Genomic DNA, 22,812 nt, shown 5'->3' on the forward strand with positions numbered 1-22,812 from the left:
GAGTCCGTCTCCCACAGCTCCACATCTCCCAAGGATGACCCTTTCTATATTCTGTACCCTGAGTAATTGCACCAATGGAAGAGGGTGGGGCCCCTGCACATGCTCATTGATCTGGCCTTGGGATTGGTCTGCTCTGTTCGGTCCACCCCCACCTGAGGTGTGTCAATTCCATGTAAGTGATAGGCGGGGGGCCTACTGAACAGGGGGCCACAGCTATAAATAGTGGGGCCATCAATATGTAACCAGGCAGCCGCCTGATTCTGCATGGCTCTCTCCACTTGTGCGCTGCCTCATGTCTCTCTCCGCTTCGTTCCCTAGTGTCCATGGGCCTAGCAGCCTTTGCTGGTTGTGGGCATTAGGGTAAACTAGGGTACAGCACTATCAAGGGACTCGGAAGTCCAGCTGAACCTGGAAGAAGCCTTGTTAGTTGCAAACCTGAGAGCGGGGAACCACCAACCCTCCTGCACAGGATATCAGCCATAGAGAATGACACCATGACCGCTGTCCAATTCTTTCCTACTCACTAAGACATTAATGTTTCCTGAAGAGGCTCCTATGAACCATGCATCACCATGAAGTGCTGTCTACTCTGATGGTTTCTGTTGCTCAATCCTGGTGCTGTGTCCATTGCAGCCCCGGAGAGAGTCAATTGCAGCCTATTGCAAGCCTGGGCACCCCTAGTGACCAGCTTGACAGAGCCTTCCGGGGTGCCCCATATTCACCAGGCCAGGGATTGCCCTCCCTGTGATGCTGGAAATGCATCGGAGGGACAGGTCCTCCGTATCCTTGACCTTTACTGCCTTTTATTGTGTGTTCTGTCATGTTTTCCTCGCCAGAGTTAATGTGGGACTCCTGGCAGTGCAGCTCTCTTTATGGCACCCATGGGTGGGGGTACAACCCTGTGCCCCTAGTGTATGTTTTTGGGCACCTGTGTGTGGCCCACAGAGCAGGGTACGGGCTGGTGGCAGCTCCGTGCTGAATTGACTGGTGCCCTGAGAGTCCTCCATTTTGGGATGCCCAGGCCCTGTCATTGGAATCAGTAGATTCCTGATGGATAAAAGCTGGCCCCGTGGCCTCTTGCCCTCCATCGCCTTTTACCTTGATCTTCCGGAAGTCCCGGGAAGCCCTGACTCTGTCCCTTCCCCCTGACTGGCTGTTGGGTGGAATTTCCATATATGGTAGTGTGGGGAAGTGCTGACCAGACTGGCTGGAGCCTTCCCAACTACCGTATGTTGTGGGTACGCCTGTGGGTGGGAACTGGGTGAATGGAGTGTGTGACGAATACGCATTGTGTGTTGTGGATGTCTATTATCTGGTGTTTGACACAATGACTGAGGCAGCCCTGCCCGAAACTGGTATGAATGCAGTATGGAGTGTAAAATGGCTGGGTACTTGTCCCAATACACATAACTTGTTGTGAGTGTCTGGAGAGAAGTGAATGGCCTGAATGCACTATGCACCTGATTGGCTGCCTGACTGCATGAATGCCCTTCTGACTGATTGCCTGAGTGTGACCCAGCAGAATGAATGGGAGATCAACTAGTATATCTGGGGGCCTCTTACTGCTAGAATTCGTGTTCAGAAGCTGAAGTCCAACGAAGAGTAACTGGAGTGAAACTGACCCAGAGAGGAAGGACCTGGTAAGGCGCCCTCTTCCTGAGCTACGAGGGACCATCGTGCACCAGCTGATCTTTGCCAAAGCTCCCTGGTAGACAGACCTATGACAGGCTGCCGACCGGAGACGGGGACCGCCGCAGAATCACAAGGAGAAAGCGCCTGAACACTGTTGTCCACCACCGTCGATGACCGCCGTCGCCGACCGGAGCCGCCGTGCTCCTGCTGCCTAAGTACTTTCGATTCTAGGGCCGCCTCATCTGCACCGCTGCCCACCTTATACCGCCAGAGAAGGCCAGGCCGCCGATGTGCCGAGGAGCATCCGCCGGTGGGTTTCCCACCACCCAAAGACCACAGAGACGCTGACGACTCGACCCCCTTGCTGGGCCACAGTTCTTTGCGGTCCTGAACTGTCGACATCGAGGTGCCCCGCACGCCTCATCCTTGCAGGACGTCTTCGCTCCGTCGCCGACGAGCACCGCTAGGAACGAAGCTGCCAATTCACCGCCGTAGTTCACCCTGTTCATCGCCGGGCGTTCGACGACCGTGGCTCCTGCCTTAAAGGGAGTGCACTCAAGAAGGGCTGTCGATTCCCCGACGATGAACGAGGTACTTTGGGGTTGCAGAATTATTGGAAAGTCTCGGGGTTGCAGAATTATTGGAAAGTCTCTTGTGAACAATATATGGACTGGGCTTGTGATATATCTTTACTCTACAGGTTGCCCAGCTGGAGGGGGATTCCAACACAGAACTGTGTCTAGGTAGCAGGGCCAGTATTCTGCCAATTGTTCTAACCAACTGCTTTCCTCTTATATCTATTGTTGGTTTCCTTTACGAACTGATTTGTGTGGCATTTAACCGTACAGTTCATGCACTTTAAAGAGATCTAATAGTAATTGTGGTACCACGTAGAACTGTATATTTGTCATTATAGATTACCGAGTACAAAGTGAGTTATCGTGATATTGTACATAACCTTGAATATTAATTATATAAAGACTGCTTTAACTAATACAGTGTGCGGACATTCCTTTGTGGGGGCTTGGGGACTACACTGTACTTAAGAACCAGCCTGCATCACCTCCTGAGAAGCTAGGCCTTGATTGCTCGACTACTTTACCAATAATAGAGAATCTTGGCTGGGGTCCTCTGTGCCTCTCCTCTGCCATATAGGGAGCAGAAGTACAGACCCCCCCCCCCCCTCCAGTCTTTACACTCCCCTCCTGAGGTCTTTTACCGGGCTGTTCAGTTTCATGCTCCCTCCATGTCAATGGAGAGAGTAGCAGGGAAAGTAGGGGAGCGAGAACTCCCCGCCCCGCTTCCTCTGCACCACACCTGCAACCCCTTGCTCCATCATCTATGTACAGCGCTCCCTTGCTTCCCTGCAAGGCTAGTGCTTTATAAATTCCATATCTACATACACAAGTGCTGCTTGAACTGCTTAGGGGCGGCAGGGCAGGCATGCAATTCCCCCTGGACACTGAACATGTTGCATGAACGTTACTTAAAGTACTTTATACAGAGGTCATGGATTGTAATTAATTGATTACTGTGATTTAAGACCACGTGTGCTTTTCTGACAGCAAGTGGAAGATCCCTGTATCCATAGCGACGCAGATGGAGAGTCGGCTGCATCACTTATTCTCAAGCCAGGACCCAATGCCAGCAAGGTAAGGAGAAGCAGCGGTCCTTGCAAGTGTTCATTGACTGGTGGGTTAATCGCTGGATTAATGTATTCCACTTCTCTGCGCTGTATCCCTCTAAAAGCACTGGGCTTTCTTGTGACGCAGGTGATCCGTAATGAGGAACATCTTGGCTAGCTTAGTAAAGGCAGCTGTGTGTAGAATGCAGGTACTGACACTGGCACAGGAACAGAGGGAGCCGCTACAGACAGGCAGGCATGGGTCGTGCTGGAATACTGTTGGAATTAATATTCCGATAATGCACACTTCGATGCCAGAAATGCTTTTAATCAATCTTTGGCTACTGAGTGGTGCTTAAAGCGCTACCTTTAAGCCAAAACTACTGCCATGGGAAGTGATGGTAGGAGACAGATGAGAAGTGCGGAGCGACACACAACCTGTGAGTGTGGTTGAGTTATTTACTGACCCATTGACTGCCCCAGGACCTGCGAGTGGCAGTGGCCATGCCAACCCCCTATCTGCCCCCCCTGCCCAAAACATACTCTGCTGGGATCTCTTTGAGTCTCGCCCTCTGCTTTGACCCGTCTTTTGAAACCATCTAAACCAGCTCCTGCTGTAGTAAACCTGTCTTAGCCAAGCAAGCTTTTGGCCACTTGCTGTGTAAGCAGTAGCTGTGTCCTTGCATCTGTTCCTTTCACTCTTGTTTGTTGGAAACCATCACTGGTAAACACCACAGTTGTGGAACTTGTATGGGCATTTATATATGCGTTTGACAGTCGCTACCATAATGTGCTTGGCAAAGCCTATCAATGCCATTCCAAAATCCCAAAATGTTGTCTTTGCCAAAGCTTGTTTTCATAGGCCTGGACCCTTTGCCTACACCTAATGCAGAGATTTGAGGGGTGTTCACAAGTTATGAGAGCCTCTAAACGAGGTGCTGCACAGTCTATTTGGGCACGTGGAGTTGGTGAATATGTGAATTGGTGAGAGCTGGGCATCAAGTATTAAAGAAGGTTTACCTTGTTTCACAGAATGTACCACTCGCCATAAAAGCTAACCCCGGATATGGCCCTGAGGCAAACACATGCCTGTGTCGAATCTGCTAATGGCCAACTACAGTAAAAGGCTTAGCAAGGGCTTTTAGGTGCTGTGCTCAGTACAACTAATAGAAACGTGGGCTGCAAGAAGGCTCTACTCTTCAGAGAAGTGAATCGGAGGCAAACAATTGCAAAGAACCAGTCTGATATGATAGTATGATGAGTACCAACTGAAAGGAACGTGAAAACAAAGGGCCTCATTACAAGTTCTGCGATGCAGGAAAATATTGGTGAATTCTGTTAGTCTGCCGCTTTTTTCGTGTAACAGAATTACTGCCGCTTTTGCCGCACTGCCGAATCATACATGTGGAGGTAACTTTACCTCCAACAATCCGTAAAAGTAGCATGCAATGAATCTGCTACTGGTAAATCTGCCAAAATTCCCACTGAGCCCTGTGGTCTACAAAACTGTGAAACGCCGACCACTAGTAATCCCGTGTTAAAACCACAGGACCAAGCTGCGGTAACAGTAATCGAGTTTGGTGGTAGTTCAGTGGATTTGCTGCCAAATTACCACCAGTCTAGCAATGAGGACCAGAGTTCTATAAAAATATGTTATTTACTTAAACGCAGACAACTTACGGAAAACACTAGCACCCCCCATACTATAAGGTGTATTCGCTGATAATGCGGCTAGAGATGTAAAGAGGGTATGCTACTGGGTTTGTAATGCAGGCGGGAACGCGATCCAGGCAAGCTTGGATAAAGCAATCAAAACAGCAAACAAAATAAATTACTTTAAAAAAATGTCCTTGGGTAAGGTAGGAAAGTGGGACCTAACCGCTCTCTAGTGCCGAAAGCTCATTATCATTGTTGGTTATTTATAACGCGCTTAATACCGAAGTGATTTTGAAGTGCGGACCGGGGATCAAACCTGTGTTGCTCTGCGTCGTCTTGCTTCCAAGCTATCCTCCTGGCAAGGGGAGTTAAGCCACAGAGAATACCTGAAAAAAGGGCAATGCAGTTCACAAGTTCACTACCTTAGTATCTTTAGTCAGGCTGAATGGCGTCAAGCAGGCTTCTTGGCACTTCTTCTGGCAGCAGAATTGGATAATTTGGTCCAGGAGTCCTGATGTATTGGCTTCTGGGGCACAGAAAGACGGCCAGATTCCTGAAGTGTCCGTCAGCTCAGGGGCCCGAATGTGGGTTTACAGTTTCAAGATGGGTCCACATTATTTTTTGATGAAAAGTTGATTTGCTAAGCAACAGCAGCACCACAGGAAATGTGCTTGGACTCTTCTAAAGTTTTGGACCACAACTCACATCAGCCCTAGTCAGCATAGTACATGCCAAGGGATCATAGACGTTGTAGTACAAAACAAAGGGGGTCTGCACATTCACTTCTCTTATTAGGAAGTCTTTGAGGAGGGGCTGAGTCATGCATGCAGATTAAATGGATGTCTTGAGCGCACACGTCTATGGATCATGGATGTTTTTCAGTGCTTTTTCCACCTTCTCATCTTTGTGTCCACTGATGTATAACTGGCAAAGGGTGGGAGAGTAAAGTTGACTTTTAGAGTCTCTCTGAACTTGTGGCTGAACCCTAACAGGGAATTCAAGTCAGCCCACCCCCCAGGGATTGTTTCTTTTGCAGATTCCATCCCTTTTATGTAGTATTTGTGTGAAGCATTGAACTGGTTGGAACTTTTTTTTATTATGGATCTAGACTGGCGCTGGTGTTGGGGCGGGGAACAGGAATGGGGGCCCTGGGGCATCAATAGCACTGTTCAGTCTGAGTCATCATCTTTTTAGATTCAGCTGCAGAGACTGTGATCAGTGCTGGATTAAACCATGAAGGGCCCCCAAGCAGTCGAAATGTCAGGCCCCCCCTTTGCAAATGATCTCCCAATATGTTTTTCATTTTCTGCACCACTTTTTGATCGGTTGTTGCGGGGCCCCTAAAAGGAGTGTTGCCCATAGGCTGGTGCCTACTTGGCTTAATGGGTAATCTGGCACTGACTGTGATGGTCAAAGCGGGCTTAGGAGGCCTTGGGGCCAGCCTGGATAGATAGGGGTGCTCTAAGCAAAAGCAGGGCTGTCTCCCTTTGGTCTCTCGTCCGATGGGAGCAGGATCTGGACCTGTCTGTGTTCGCTCCTTGTGTTTCATCTCTTCCCCACTGTTAGTGGTCATGTAGCAGGCCTCAGGGTTCTGTGTCATGGAAGGGCAGTCATACCCTTTGTATTTAAGAATAGAGCATGTTTTATACACCATAGTACAGTAAAGGTACTACAGGAATGGTGAGGCACATAGATTTGAAGTTATTTTGCCTTGCCTATGTGAGAAACACAAGGGTGTTCTCACTTATAAGCCCCAGGGATCCTTTATTCATGTGGCCAGGGAAGGGCCATCGCACTTGGATCCCAACCCTGGGAGCGGACAAGCGAGGGAGGATCACCTGAGCAAAGGGTCCTTGGGGACTGCCGGAGGAGCATTTTAGGGCGAAACGCGGTATTCCCCTTTTTCCGACAGATCCCTACCCAACGTTCCCTTTTGCTTTATGGGACACTGTCACCCTTGTCCCATCATACACCAAGAGAAACCAAACCATCTTGTAAACCTTAAAAGCAAACTAATCCCCCCCCCTCTTTTAAACCCAGAGGGCCTCCAATACACCCACCCTTTTCCCCTAGAAAACTGCAACTCTCGTAAATCCCTTTACCCATGTACTAGGACGAAGAAGAGAAAGCCAAGACTTATAAAATATTTCTCATAGGAAAACACAGGAAAACCTAGAAAAGGGCTACTACCAACTTTCTCTTGAATGTCCCATTATTTGTCAGGCCGGGTCAGACAATAACCACTCCCACCTGACTCCACTCTATACTTGTGGTCAGTATAAAAGGTGTGGCATTTCAGAGAGGGGAGGCGACAGGACGTGTTTGGAGGTTGGCGTCAAGGGAGCTGCAGACAAACATTACTGGATGCAGAAGGCTCAGAGAACAGGGACCCTGTGAAATTGGGACCCGATCTCGTGAGTGGCATTGAAGCGGGAGCTTCTTTCTGCAGAGCTCTTGCAGCGGGAAGTGGAGCCAGGAGGCTGTTCCCAAACCACCTTGATTGATTGTGACCTCCGGGTGTTAGAAGAACACTGAATGCTGAAAACGTGGGGAAAGGAAGCTTACTTGCTTAGCCGCTTGTATTGAAAAGGGGAAGGTAGAGCAAAGCCTTTCTGCGAAAAGGTGAAGCAGCAATCAGCAGAATCTTGAGAGAAGCCTGTAGTAAAGAGGTTGTGTGTAAACTGGAGCTGAGCAGAGGTGCCGGTGAGTTTCAGAAGTGTTAGAAACCACGGGCTTCTCCACCTGCGAGCACCATTATGGAAGGATATGTTTGTAGCAGTAAACAAATAATTGTTAAAAACAGATTTGACTCAGAGAACCTTAGCAGCAAGTAGAATCTGTAAGGAAGGCATGGTATTAAATTAGGACAGACACAAGTGACCATAGTTCAAGGGTGTTTATTGAACTTTATCAAGGGTGTGATAAACGTCTAATCTAAACCTAAATCTACAGATGGGAGCAAGCTACGACCATCAAATAATAATGCAGTCCTAGTGGAGTCTTGTCAAAATAAAAGGGCCTATACTAAAACACCTATTGCCAATCCTTACCCCTCAATACATACGCAAGTAGTGTGGGGTAATGTTCATGAAAAAGAAAGAAGGGTTCACAAAATGATAAGTCAGGATGTTCAGGCCGTTGACCTCCCTTCCCCTTGTTTTCAGCACAGGACAAGGCGTTTCACTCGAGCATAGCACACTCTTGGGCTTCTGCATGAGGACCCATTTCCATTACCAACATCAGGGCCTTCTGTTCCCAAGTCTCTTAAGTTATAAAAGTCTCTTGATTCAGAGGGCCTGATGTACCAAAACAAACTAATAGTTCCTTTACTGTTAAGATGGATTTCTGAACTCTGACCTGGTGGCCAGAGGTTCAGAAGGCTTGCCTAGTTTCTTGGAACAGGGTAACCTTCTGGACAAGCCAGACCAATCAAGGTAGCATTGGCGGCGGTCAAGACTAGATCTCAGGAGGGGTGAGGGTGACTGAAAGACCTCAATGAGAAGACAGAGTAAAGGACACTTAAAAATCACTCCCAGTCAAATGTATATATATTAAAAATACAAATACATTTAATTCAAGGCCTTTGAAGTTCAACACACAGTAATAATCATAGTAACACTTGTAAACCAATACAATCCTACTAAAATACATGTATACAAGACCAAGTGGCCTAAAGGGTTAATGCGTGAAATGGGTCCACAATCTAGAAAGGGAAGAAGCAGGTAGTGGATAGAGTCCTTAGGCAATTCTGCAGTATTTGTGATCCTAACTGAAAGGCAGTCCAGTCCCTACGATTAGAGGAGTCTATTGCTCAAATTTACTTGCAATGCTGGTGCATGCGGTAGTGCAGATGGGCGAAACAGGGTCTTTTGTAGGGTCTGTAGCAGTTCAGGAGGTAGGTGAGGTGATGCAGAATAAGTTCCCACTATTCGATGAGGGTCTCCCCAACAGGGAAGAACATTTTCCAGGAATTGGGAATCGTTCGATAGCTCAGGCTATCTGGGAAAAGAGTGGCCCTCAGGGGACACTCGTGCATAAAAAGGGTGGGATGCGCTAGGAGCCACCGATAAGAGTTGGTAGTACTCGCCGACCCCCGGCACACTCAGGAACAAACTTCGGCAGTGTAGTCCAATTCGGTTGCAGGTTCAAATGCAGCAATTCAGCGGCTTTCAGCGACAAAGTCACAGCTTTGATTCCCAAATGGGACAGTGGCGATTTCGCCGCTCCTGGTGGATGGACCAGGCCAGTTTCAATGTAGCAGGCTTCAGGGGCAAGAGGGGCACAGCAGCAGCGCACCTGCAAAGTTCATCACTACGGCTGGTGACACAGTAACCACGTTCACTCCAGATCAGGCTCTCTCTTTACTCCAGACCTGGGAAAGACAAGTGTACGAAATTGAAAGTGTCCCACAGAGCTAGCGATGTACCAAGTTTCAAGGGTCTCTTTGAAACGGCGGCAGTATCGGGGCAAAGGTCCTGCGCAAGCTGGTCAGCCCACTGGTTGGCCCAGGGACACTTCCGAGAAGGATTACTTGCAGGGTTTGATGAAGGTTCCGAGAATAGTTAGTCCCACTATTCCAATGGGCCGAAGCGTCTTTGCAGACCACCTAGTTCGATCAGATGCAGACGGGTCCAGCTGGATGACAGCGGGCTCAGGGTTTCTCGACTCGGCTTCTTAGTTTCAGGATACTTGGATCCTATCTTTCGTTCTGTGAGAACTCCAGAGATCGACATGTTATGGGTGTTTGGAGCCTTTGCGCCAAAACAAAGAGGACCCAATTGGAGATCTTCTCACATACAGGCATACCATACGTGGACCAATCGCAGACCATGGTGGTCCCAGGAATTCACACCACACCAGACTCTCTGGCACCCAGGATGTGTATTGGAACCAGACAGTCCAGCCCACATCCTGGAAGCACACACATAAGGCATGCAGAAGCCCAAGAAAGCTTGGCATTTCACAGGAGAATACATGCCCAAATAAGGACTGACCCGGGTTGGCTCGACCTGGGGAAGGTGAAGGGGCAAGATGGCCAAAGGACAGGACAAAGACCCTTGCGGCATAGCCATTTTGGAGCCAGGCCACCTGTTCGTGCCAAATGCGGTTTAGCTGACAGGAAAGGGTTAAAAATAAGCAAAAAGATAAGCTGCCATCAGCCCTGTCCAAGGCACATCTGCACTTCTAAAAAATCCTTCAAGAGTATCTAGGGTCATTTGAAATGACTACAAGACCCAAGTGCACTTTACTCTAAGGTACATTGCGCACTTGCAACATGTTGCAGAAATGTTGCAACATTGACAAGGACTAAGAGAAACAAAGTCTCCCAGTACTGACTGTCTTTAAGGGCATGTCAGTTTCCCCATAAAAAGTGAGTGAAAAGCCCAAGGGAGTGCAGCTGAAGGCTGTGCTCCTCTGGCAAAGTCAGACTATGGTGTTTAATAGCAGCAAAAAGTTGCAGGGTACACAACAGGAGGGAAAATAACACATAAAATGGAAATCTTTCCTAACATTTACAAATATTCAAGTCGGGCGATTCACTCCTCACCCTGGATCCCCCTCTTCCGGGTTCAGATCCTCTTCTCCAGTGCCTATAGAATATCTTTTCTCGGGTGGCTCACGGTTCACCCCGGATCGCCCTCAGCCGGGCTTAGATCCCTTTTACACAATTAGTCTCCTTCAGCTGGGCTTGTACCAATTACAGTTCGTTTTAGCTATCGAAGGCTTTCAAACGTGCACAGGGTTTAGCTTGACCCGTTGCAGGACCACTTCGATTTCACAGCTCACAATATTCACTCTCAGTTGGATACCTAATAGAGACCTTCGAATAAGCACCCACATGGTGCTGGACCACACTGTATATGGGATCTATCTTGATTTCAAAAGTTCAGTTACTCCTTGGATATTCTATTATATTCGCGTTGCTCATCACTTACGCCTCACACTCTGTTCTTTGCAGATTTCTTTATACAATGTTGCTGCTTGCAACCTTAGTTCTAACACAGACCGGTCTGCTATCAGCCTCTCCGACTCACCGGCTGTGCTGACTTTACTAGTGCTGCTTTTTTGTAGGAGCCAAGGGTAGTACCACGGCGGCAATCACTCCTCCCCGCCTCGGCTATCGATGCAGGAGAGCCCCGGGTACCTTTGACACACAATGCACCTTTTTTTCAGCTTTAGTTTCTGGTCTTATGTTTCTTATTCTCGAGGGCTCATGAACGTAGCGGTTTTCCTTCGAAAAGGCCAAGGGAAATTCCCTCCTTGCAACCCTCTCTGGTCTCACCATCTTTCTCCTCGTATTAAACTGCCATCTCGGAACTGCTGCTTCCTCGTGTGTTTTGCCTTGCTCAGAGTGTGCTTTCATGCTTGCCTTTTATCCATGTGGGGAAGTGTGACAGAAGTCAGGTGTGGGTGATTATCAGTAATTGCCTGACTCTGGTGTTGGGACATGTCAGGGATACGGCTTGGGTGTTTTTGTTGGGAAAGGGGGGGAGCGGTTGAGTTCCTAAGTATCCTACCTGGTAGGATGGAGAAAAGGTGTTACAGGGAAGGGGATACCGCGTCTCACCATCTGGTCTCCCACTCCCCGAAAGACCCCTCATCCAGGCGATCCTCCTGCACTGGTCCATCCCTAGGAACTGGATCCAAAAATGATGGCTGTGTCCTGGCCACCTGTATGACAGATCCCCAGGGACTAGCGGGTGAGACACCATCCGGTTTCTCACAAATCCCTTGCAAGTGCATTTTCCCCATCACAATTGAGCAAAGCACAATATTTAAAGATATATGAGATAAAGATCTATGAAAAAAAGGGTAAGAACATTGCATGCAGTATACGATCCAAGAGGTTGTTGTTAAATTAGTATTACCCAAGCCAAGAGGGGTAGAGGAAATGAACTGTGATCCTGAAGGCCTTAATAATTGCTGGGAGAACACAGCTGAAGTGAGAAGGATTTTAGAGGTGCCAAGAAGGCACGATGGAAACAAATAAATAACTACAATCCATGGGTAACAAATGATCCGGCATAGCAAAAGTTCACAATCAAAGGTCTGTTTCATTTTTCACTTCACAAGGGTATACATAAAAGCGTGAGGCAACCTTAAGACATATTGAACTGTGAAAATCCAGAACAGGTGAAACTGAAGTGAAACTTGAGATCGAAGTGGTCCTGCAGAGGTATTGGTAAAACCCTTTGCACAGTTGAAAGTCTTCAATCGCAGAAACTGTTAAAGCGGGTCTGATTCCGGCGGAGGGGTACTCGGGTAAATCGAAAATTACCCAAGAAGTTGTACATGAGAATCCGCAGGAGAAAGTAACTTTTGAATGTTTGTCGCATCAGGACCTCTGAAGTAAGAGAGTTTAAATGGCAGAGAGACTTTGTCAAAGAGACTTTGACACAGAAGACCCTGATACTGAGATTTGAACTGCATCCTCGTGCTTGAGAAGCCAGAGATTGTGCTAAACTCTAGTGTGCCACCTTGTCCCGTGCTGAAAATGCATGGGTGGGAAGCCAACAGCTTGAATATCCTGACATATAATTTCTTGAACCCTTTTCTTTTGCATACCATTGTTTCACACACTATTTGTATTTAGAAGTAAGGATTGGCAATAGTTTATTAGCATAGGCCCTTTTATTTTGACTGACTCGACTGGGACTGCATTATTATTTGATGGTCGTAGCTTGCTCCCATCCTTAGATTTAGGATTAGATAGGCGTTTTTCCAACCCTTGTTTTTCAATAAACACCCTTGAACTTTGCATCTCTTATTTTGTCATCTTACTGTTGTTACAATGGTCCTCATTACGGCTTTGGTGGTAGCCATGCCGCTATTGGCGGCATGGCTGCCTCCAAAACCGGGTCCGGGTTCCCTGAATGGGGAATTACCGGGCCATTCCAAGTTTTGAGGGCCTGGTAATTCCTCCCTCAGGGAACCCGGGCCCGGACCTTTCCCATTCGAGCCCCCATAGGGCTCAATGGGAATGGGTGCAGGGAGCTAACAATGGGCCGATTACGACCGGCCCGGTTTTAGCTCCCTGGTCCCCTCGTGGGACCCGGTAACGACGCCTGGTTTTACCAGGCATCCTTACCGGGTCCCGCGAGTGGACCTCGTAATCAGGCGGAATGGGTTTAACGGGTCCGCATCCATTTGCGGCACCCATTAACCCATTCCGCCAGGGTCGTAATGAGGCCCAATGTCTTGTCTTCTTCACACCTACTACCCGTACTGGAGTCCCAAGAGCCGCAAGCATGTCCTGCTTTACCTTTTTTTTAAATTTTATTTGTTTTTGGTAGTAAAAATTAATTTACACCTTTACAAAGTTATTTCAAAATACTAAAAATAAGATTTACATTTACATTTGAGAAATTGCATTGTTCCATACATAAAACATCATGTAAAATCACTACACATTATAAAACAAGTAATATCAATTCATGACATAATTCACTAAATTCCTCACTTGGCGTATCTCACAAGCAGGAGCCAACACCAAGGTGACATAAGATCACAAGATTTCTAGGACGGAACACATTCATCATAGAACACCAGTTCCTACTTTCTAAGGATAAGGAAACAGAGGAATAGAAAGAAATAAAAAGGAGTCACCTTGTTACCAATTTCAACAATAATCGCAGCCCTAGAGGTTACATGTCAAACGCCGAGTCACAATATTGTGAGTGCTTCATCCTCCACGATAAGCAATCCACCATTTACTAGCTGCAGCTTGTCCTCAATTATACTCACAAGTCGTACTGTCGCAAGCATGATAGAGTTGCTCCGACCCAACATACAGCGCAACCGAACCATGTTTCGTTCATAATTGGAGTTAGCTCCCAAAAAGGTTCCCAGACAAATGAGCCTTTGCGGTTCAAAGTGCACACTGTACATAAATAAATGCTCTAGAGTTTCAGGTTCCCTCAAACTGACAGAGAAGCTACAGTATTCCCTGATCCCTGACTCTTTATACCCAGACCAGTTCCTAATACGGGAACCCGTGTGGATAAGGTCCAGACGGAATCTCATATAGATCCTCCTGGCATTCTTATCAGGAAAACACAGAATGTATTGCCGACATGGAGTATGGCCATTTCTGAATTTAGCATGCGAGATGAATGATGGATAACCTGCAATTAGATCGGAATTATGTGCCCATGCGTTCCTAAAGAACCGTAATTTGGTCACCCTGGGGGAGTCAATTAGATCTTGCTTTGACATATTCAAAGATGTTAGCACTTAAGTCATGGGTTTTTGAAAGGAAAGAATAGATACCGGGTGTTCCTAATATAGCATTGACCTAAAGTCCTCATAGAGGGAGTTGGCAGGTGGCGACAACATTTTCCTATAGGTATTGAGCATACTCCATTCATGTTTGTCAGCTAATGCGTGTAGACCTAGTTCATGTAGTAAAATTGCATATGGCAAGTACCCAGGGAGACTTAAGACCCTTTTCCATATTTTTCCCTGAATGAGGTTCAGTGTGGGTCCCATGTTCAGCAAACATATATCCAAACTGTAGAGTAGAATAGGCTCCACTTTCATTAGATAGAAATGAATAATCGTCATATGGGAGTACTTGCGATGCCGAGAGAAAATAATTCTCATCTGAGCAGTTAGATGGATCAATTTAGTGTCTAGAATTGCTCACCATTTGCCGACAGACATACTGTTTGACATCTGGTAGCCCAAGTATGTAACCTCACCCATGGTGTTAATGGGTTTGCAGTTCACGGTATACTTGTAGCCCTGGGTTTTCCTCTTCACCGTAAAGACTATAATATTCGATTTTTATCCGAATTGATTGCCAAGTTGTTCATCTCACAGTATTCTTGGAAGAGATTCAGTTTGTTTGTAACCCAAAGGGTACTCTGTCAAACAGGATGAAATCATCGGCCAACGCCAACCAGTTCAAGCACAACCTGCCCAGGATAACCAGAAAAGTGTTTGTTGCTTCCCATATTTTCTCAAAGTCGGCCAAGTAAAGGTTAAATAATACCGCAGCCAGGTTACATCCGTGCTTCACTCCAATTCCAGTTGGGATGCTATCAGGTAGGAGACCCTCTGCTGTAATCCGAACCCCGTAGGATGTATTTTGGTGCAGTGCCGCAATTATCACTACCAGGTGTTGGGGAATTCCATAGGACAGCCTTTTCCACCAAAGACGGGTACGAAGGACACTGTCAAACGCAGACGATAAGTCTAGAGATGCCATGTAGATTGGACCGTTTGCACGTGTGTAGATGTTAACAAGTGGGCAAGAATCGAAGCATTTAGCTGGGTACCCATTGCCCTACGGAATCCCTCCAGTTCGCACAAAACTAAGCGAGCAAAAATGTTTGCCGCTATGTCAATTAAGGCAATAGGCCTGAACTTGACAGGGTCATCTAAAGGACCCTTTTTGTGAATGGGTATTATTATTGCCATCAACCAAGATGAGGGAATTCGACCTGTTCTATATATCAATTGGTATCTAGGGAGCAAATACTTTGCCCAAAAGTGCGGGTCGTCTTTGAACACACAGGGCGGCAACCCATCAGGTCCTGCGGCTTTAGAGAACTTCAATTGTGAAATTGCCCAAATTACGTCTTTAAGTTCCCATGGGCATTTGACAGGAAACTGCAGCTGAGGTTTAACTGACTCCAGTCTTCTGTGCCGGACTGGCAATTCATATTTCATTCCAAAAAAGGACTGCCAATGGGAACCAGATATTGTCGCAACCATGCTCTTGTCAACCTTGCCAACAGGATTTTTTAAAATGGACCACGTTTCCCTGATGTTACGCTTACACAGATGTTCAATCATGCGTTGATTTCCAAGATTATGGGCAGCGTAACGTACCTCCTTCACTTTTTTCTTGTACAGTGACACGATTAAGTTCTTCGCTATCTGGCGGGAAGCTGCGTTTTCGTAGGAGCGGCTTGCCATCCAAAGATCATGGTTTTTCCGATTTTTTTAAATTTTATTTATTTTTTTTTTTTTTTAAGGTGGCAACCTCTGACGAAAAGGTATGCACGAAGTTTGGTGCATTTTTACGAGGTAAGACCTTGGATAAGGTTACCAGGTGCCCATGGATCATCAACTGGTTGAGATCGTTGACTTTCTCCATGAAATCCACTGATAGATGGTCGTCGAAGGGTACCACCAAGTCCCCATTGACTAAGAACACCATTCTTCGACATGTATTGGGATGCCATCTTACTGACAGGGTATACCTGTCGCTCTCCACCAGTGCAGCGGACGGCGCAAAGTCATAAGGCTTAACTGTGATGTGTAGCCTCGTACTCAGCATACCGTGATCACCCAAACCCACCCTCAAAATTGTGATGGGATCGAGCAGTCCAGAACAAGCCACAAATGCAAGAATGTAATCAATCAATGAAGAAGAGTTACCATTTTGCCAAGAAACTTTTAAACTGTGTTTCGTGAGGGAGATTGGGTAGATGCCCCAGGCTTAAAAAAACTCAGCCCATGACTTCCCTCTCCTACGGGACTGCGATGCATATGAGTTTGAATAATAAAACAACGATGTACTTCCCTCTAAATTCAAACATGAATTAAGGTCTCCACCAATCAAAATTGTGTGCTTTGGAAAAAGCAACGAGGCGTTGGCCAAGGTACGATTTAGCTCCACTATAGTTGATTCCAAGGGATCAGCGCTAGGCTTCCAATAGATTGAAAGCAGGAGAAGTGACTGTAGCATACTGCCTGTCAAAGACATTTCCACCATTATGAAGGTGTCGGACTTGGCCATTAGCTGTGTCGTGGCTTTCAAACTATTTTTGATGAGAATGGCAGTGCCACCACTAGGTCGACCTAACTGGTGCCGCCGCGCAGGAGCACTAAAAGAAACATAGCATTCTAGCACGATTTCATGCAGGGCCATCGTTTCCTGCAGCAGTAAAATTTCAGGAGCATGTCGTGCCCCAACCCATTCGTGCCATGCCGTAAGATTTCTTAAGCCACAACAGTTCCAGGATGCAACGGCAATACTCGATGGTTATGAGTTGGCAGGTTCTGCTTTCAGAGAAGCCGCCATTCTTATCAGAGGCTCCAACCACGATAAGCCACTTAGAGCCTGAGTCAACGAGGCGAGTTGCTGCGATAATTCCTTGCCATGGAACTCATGGGGTGCCACTTTAGTGTCTCCCATAGGTCGTTCCTTGTCTACCGGCATGGAGAAGTCCAAGAAAGACCATGCACTCTCCATATTCTGGAACAAATATGGGAAGAGACCCAAGGACTTGAAGTCTTTGTTAAAGTCCAGGATTAATATCATGATTATTTGGGACTGGACTTTACACGTCGCTCTGTGGTTGTTGTGAGGTGCTAGTTTTACCCATTCTAGATCTTCAGTTGCCAAGTTTCGTAGGGAAAGGATTTGATAGAAAGTGTTCATCAAAAAGGATCTGTTTATCCATGCTGTTCCATTGATGTCAGGATCGCTTGCCCATCCAGGTATTTGGTTCATCTCTTTAGGAGTCTCTGAAAAAGACAACATGTCGATGTGAAACCCTGCTAATTTCCCCTTCCCGGGTACATCCTCCTCAACATCGTATGCGCCGTTGCTGGCCGCGTTAGGTGCTGCCCGTGAGTCCGCTACTTTTGCAGCACTCTCCTCGTGTTTTGCTGCAGCGAGATCAGCGTCTTCCTGTAGGGCAGGGCCGGTTTCACGTCCCTCACTGTTTGACACAGGAGGCAAGGTCATGTTCCCTTTTGGAGGTGGTTTCGGGCGGCATACCTCTTCCTGAGGAGAAACTGACGCCTTTTTACTTTCAATACTCGGGAAGAAAAGGTGGAGCTGGGGTTGGGACTTATCAGTCCGTATCCCAGTAGATTTTGGAATCAACACCTGCACGTTGCCACTTTTCAGCGCCTTAATCTGCAGATGTTTCTTGCTTTCCTCATTCAGTTCCAAGAGGTTTAGTGCAAGGTCGTCCATACTCACACCCGTTTTATTGCTCAAAACGGGGGCCGCTTCCTTGGTGGAATGGGGAAGGATCTCCACCATACCCTTTGCTTTGACTTTCTTCTGGTTGGTTTTGGCAAGGTTTAGCCATTTTTGTGCTCTCAGAAAGGACTTCTTCGCCTTGCGGGAGATGAACTGCCTCCCACCTTGATCTGTACTTATCCCACCTGACTCACTTACCAACAGCGGGGCTTGAAGCTCAGATGTAGCCTGTGAGTCAATTATGTCAGTCAAGGCGGAGGAACCGTCAGGGGGCGAGGCTGGCCCGGTGGCGATCGCAGTTGCTCCACCTAGAGACTCAGGAGTCACTAGGGGTTGGGAGTTAGAGACTACATTGAACAATAGGTGTTCTACCTGGAGCAAGCGATCATGAAGGCTACCTCCAAGAGATTAAAGGTCTCAACTCATTGTTGCCATGTTCAGTTCCAATCATGTTTACACCTTGCAGCACTTGGGAATACCATCTTTTAGGTAAATAAGAGTTGGTTACCACATTGTCCGTTTGTGTTCCCTGGGACTGTACATCGGAGGATGGTGCGACTGGAGTAGCAAGCGTGGCATTACTTGCCAACATTTTTTCAAATTGTGTGAAGTAAAATGATTTCGATTGCTCCTCAGCCAGTATGTAGCCTTCCAGTTTGATCATTTTTTCTTTCTTGAATGCCAGGGAACCTTGCATTTCTCTTATTGAACAGTGAGTTAGTTCATGACCCTTATCGAGAAGGTTGAGCATTCTTGAGATCACTGGGAAGTTAAAAGGATCATGCAGAAAGATACCAGAAGGGTAGTCCTCCTGCGTCGATGATGGCATTCCGTCCCCTTTCGGAGCAACATGGCCAACGCCATCCTTCGCTAATACCTGAGCCCCCAGCGTGTATGTCAAGAAGGATCCTATAGCCTCTGGATATCTCACATCAGAGTTACCAAGACCTGGATTCACACCCCCGCCCCAGCCCTGAGGTGCTATGCCAGGGAAATCCCTTCTAGGTTCACCATGATCGTTAAAGCTGGATTCATCAGGAAGGTGAAAGTGTACTTGTTCGCGGAACGGATAAGACCTAGATGCAGGTGAAGAAGGCCCAAGGGAGAGGCGTACACGTTTCCCCGGCTCACTCATAATGGTTGGTCCAAGCATAGAAGTGTCTGAAACGTACACAAAATCCTCCTGAGCCTCCTTTGGTGCACAGTTACAGTCGTGCGCATAGGGGTTACCACAAGCTAACCGCCCTTCGTTCTCATTGGTGTCTTGAACAGAAAAAGATGGTGGGTTCTTGACTACAGGTGCCACCCTTTCCAGGGACTCCTTTCCTGGAGCCATATGTGATGATGGGGGTGGACAGGGTGCGCCTTCTTGGTCAGATGGTGGAAGTGCCTTTGTCCTAGCTATTGACATCGAGAGAAGGGATTTTTTGCTGGGTGGTAACAAGGGTAGGGTGCTATTAAGCAGTTTGTTCACTGGACTCTTAGTAGGGGCTTTAGATGAGTCACAAGCCTTGTTTCCACTTCTCAAGGCACGGCTCATGATCTGCTTCAGGGCAGCAGATGTTACCACTTGGCTTAAACAGCAGCTGCCACCAACCCACAATGGGGTTACACAACTGAGGCTAAGCGCTTGTAAAGCTTAAACAAAAGCAACCGCCCTCCAGCAATACTGCCACAAGCAAGCTTTCTAAGTTTCAAATATCCCTCACCGACACCCCCACTTCCAATTTTATGACCTGTAAGTTGGTAACAAGGATACAACACAAGATGCAGGAATCAAAACAAAGGGGTTAGTCTCAGTTATGGTTGAAAAAGTGTACACACCCAACTCAGGTGTTCCTAGCTGATTTTCACCCACACAACAATTTTTCACCAGCAAGTAGACAACCTTAGAATATGAGCTTGGTAGAGGCACTCCAGGGTTCAAAGGCACAAGGGCCCACAGTCACCCTCTATCAGGAGTACCGATTCAAGCACTCAATGAATGCTATACACCATGCATGCGAACAAAAGCCTACTCCCTGGGGTTCAAAGACTAAGGCCCGCAGTCACCCTCTACGGATGATCTTCTAGATCAAACGCTCATAACAGGACTCTAAGGTTCAAAGGCAGACAGCCCGCAGTCACCCTCTGTCCGGCGTGCCTAACTCGAGTACTTGAAGAGGAATATGCACCATTCATGAGGCAGGAAGCAGCCTCTCAGGGTTCAAAGGCCTAAGGCCCGCAGTCACCCTCTGTCCGGTGTGCCTAACTCGAGTACTTGAAGAGGAATATGCACCATTCACGAGGCAGGAAGCAGCCTCTCAGGGTTCAAAGGCCTAAGGCCCGCAGTCACCCTCTGGGAACGATCTCTAGATCACACACCGATTCCACACACTCCAGGATTCAGAGGCTTGGAGCCCGCAAACCCCCTCTATCGGGAATACAAGCTTGAAGACAAGCTTGAAGACTTGGTGAAGAAACTGTGTGCCATCTCGAGACCAAAAATCTGCCCAAAAGGGTTCAAAGGCCTATCGACCCGCAAACACACTCTGGGCAGAAGCTCTGGTCACACCCACAATAAGTCAAGTTGGCTAAAGCAAAAAAACTATACCAACTCTACATGGATCAAAAACCTAATATGCCCACAATCAGCCTCTTAACGGTAGAGCTTAACAGTCACCAAAGATGCCAGTTCATCAGACACATGAATGAGCCCTGCTTTCAGGGGTTCCAGTGCTTAAATACTTGTGTTCACCTTCGAGACACAGAAATGATTCAAAACATACAAACAAGTGTAATAGAATGAGTCAGGTGGAGACACATAAGTATTCAAGAAGCCAACTCGGCACGCGTAACATGTCCCACAAAGGCAGCCTAACACGAGGTGCGTCGGCACCTGTGGACCCTCTTGCCTACAACAACAATCATGGCCAATACTTCAGAATGCTGTGTAGAGGAGGTTCAGCGCGAAGTTCACAGGACACGGCTCGTCAGATTAATCAAATCGAGCTCTTGGCCGCAGCAAAGTTGCTAGTCCAAATTGGCGTCGCACATGGACTTACAGACAATTCTAAAGACAAATCCAAGTGAGTCAACAATGTTCGAGTGAGGTTGAACATGTGGAGCAGCAGCTTGCAGCGTTCAAGGTATCAAAATATAGAGCACAGCAAAAGAGCAAAGTCAGAGTCCTATGTTGGGGCAGCGTGTAGCTTACCGATCATACCGTAGGTGCTCCACAGCACCACTGCTCCACCAAACACCTAACACATTCTGGGCACACCGCGCAGGGCTCCACACATGCGCAGTGTTTATGTAGGGTGTAGCTGAAGATTGGAGGCAGGCTGGAGGCGGGCTGCTGGCAGGCAGGGAAACAGAAAGAGGACTAGAAAAAAAATCCTTCACTAGCCCACAAAGCACGGAGCAAATCAAAGCAGCACCTTCACCCAGTAACACCTAACACACTGCTGGGCACACCGGGGACATTTTCCCGGGGACGTGAGCAGACGACATAACCTAGTGGATAGCTTCCTCACCTACTGAAAGCAGTGCTAGATGAGCCACGAGGCAGGGCTTCGACCACCATGCAGTGCCCACAAAGAAGTTTGACTTTGGCAGGGTCTGGTTTTTAGCTCTGTAGATCCTGCACTAGCAAGGTTTATGCAGGAGTTGGCAGACTGGAGCCTATATATGAAAGGAAAATAAAAAAATATATATATATTTTCTTTGTTACTCTTTGCAAGCAACAAGCTGTCTGTGGAGACATGAACAAAACCAGTAAAATAAGGGTGTATGCATACCTGTCAACCCACCCGGGTTTGGCGGGTGACGCCCATCATGCGGTCAGTTCCCTCACCCGTCAATCCCCTTGCCCATCCAGAGGCATCAATGGAAATATCCCACACAAATACAAAATCATATTTGCCAACATGACCCATTTCAATCTGTAGGTGCTTATCCAGTCCTGTTTTTTTTCTTTGCATTCTGGGACTTGTAGTTCCCATTGTCCCACTGGACTACAAGAAAAAAACAGGACTGTATAAGCACCTACAGATTTGAATGTGCAATGTTGGCACCTATTCAAAATCATCTTTTTTTTACGTGCCTTTTCAAACTTTGACAGGTGATTTTATAACCTCACCTGACCAAAAGGAGGCTAGGGGATTTTTTTATATATATGTCACAAAACCCTACATGGCAACCCTTGCTCTGCCTTGCTCTGCTTGCACGTCTCATCTCTTCCTTCTCCTCCAGCTTTGTGTTACTCAGATGACACACAGCTCTTTTTCAAACTTTCTGCTGACCCTCTTGCACCCTACATCATCCCTGACTGTCTATCAGCCATCCAGTCCTGGTGTACCTCCAACGATCTCTGTCTAAATGCCTGTAAAACTGAGATCCTTCCCATTGGGACCCCTGCTCCCTCCTCCTTCCCTCCGCTCTGGACTTCCTCCTTGGGCTCTCCCCTGCTCTTTCTTCTAAAGCCAGACACCTCAGAGTCATCTTTGACTCCTCTCTCTCCTTCCTCCCTCACAGCCAGGACATTGCCAAGAAGTCCCCCTTTCAGCTCTTCCTTCTCAAAGGAATTCTCCCTTTTCTCACTTTCCCCCATCAGTTCAATGTTGCCCGAGCCCTGGTTCTCTCTAGGCTTGACTATTGCAATAGCAGCCTCCTGAATCTACATTCTTCCATTTTGCGACCCCTCCAACTAATCCAGAATAGGGCAGCAAGACTTATCCTTGCCCTTAAGCACAGGGACCACATCTCTCCTTCCCTAAAAAGTCTTCATTGGCTCTCGGTTGCTGCACGGATTAAATTCAAATTCCTCTGCATCATCCACAAGGATGTCGGGGGCCCAGAGACCACACTATCTTCAACTTTATCTTACTAAATACTCCATCTAGACCACTTTGTTCCTCTGACACCAACTCTTTGCGTGTAAAGCATTTTGCTAAACAGAGGTTGATTTCTTTCC

At 47.3% G+C, this 22,812-nt stretch overlaps 1 protein-coding gene across 2 annotated transcripts in view; it reads left to right on the forward strand.

Moving 5' to 3' along the window:
- LOC138491106 (probable cation-transporting ATPase 13A4) overlaps positions 1-22,812 on the forward strand; it is a 1,999,067-nt gene that overhangs the window by 1,158,010 nt on the left and 818,245 nt on the right. For both annotated transcript variants that reach the window (XM_069617426.1, XM_069617427.1), the window contains exon 15: positions 3,198-3,284. In XM_069617426.1, coding sequence (XP_069473527.1) covers positions 3,198-3,284 — 87 coding nt within the window. The remainder of the gene's footprint in view (positions 1-3,197; positions 3,285-22,812) is intronic.

The sequence above is a fragment of the Ambystoma mexicanum genome, chromosome 10, assembly GCF_040938575.1.
Source record: "Ambystoma mexicanum isolate Mex_15411 chromosome 10, UKY_AmexF1_1, whole genome shotgun sequence".
NCBI classification, from domain to species: Eukaryota; Metazoa; Chordata; class Amphibia; order Caudata; family Ambystomatidae; genus Ambystoma; species Ambystoma mexicanum.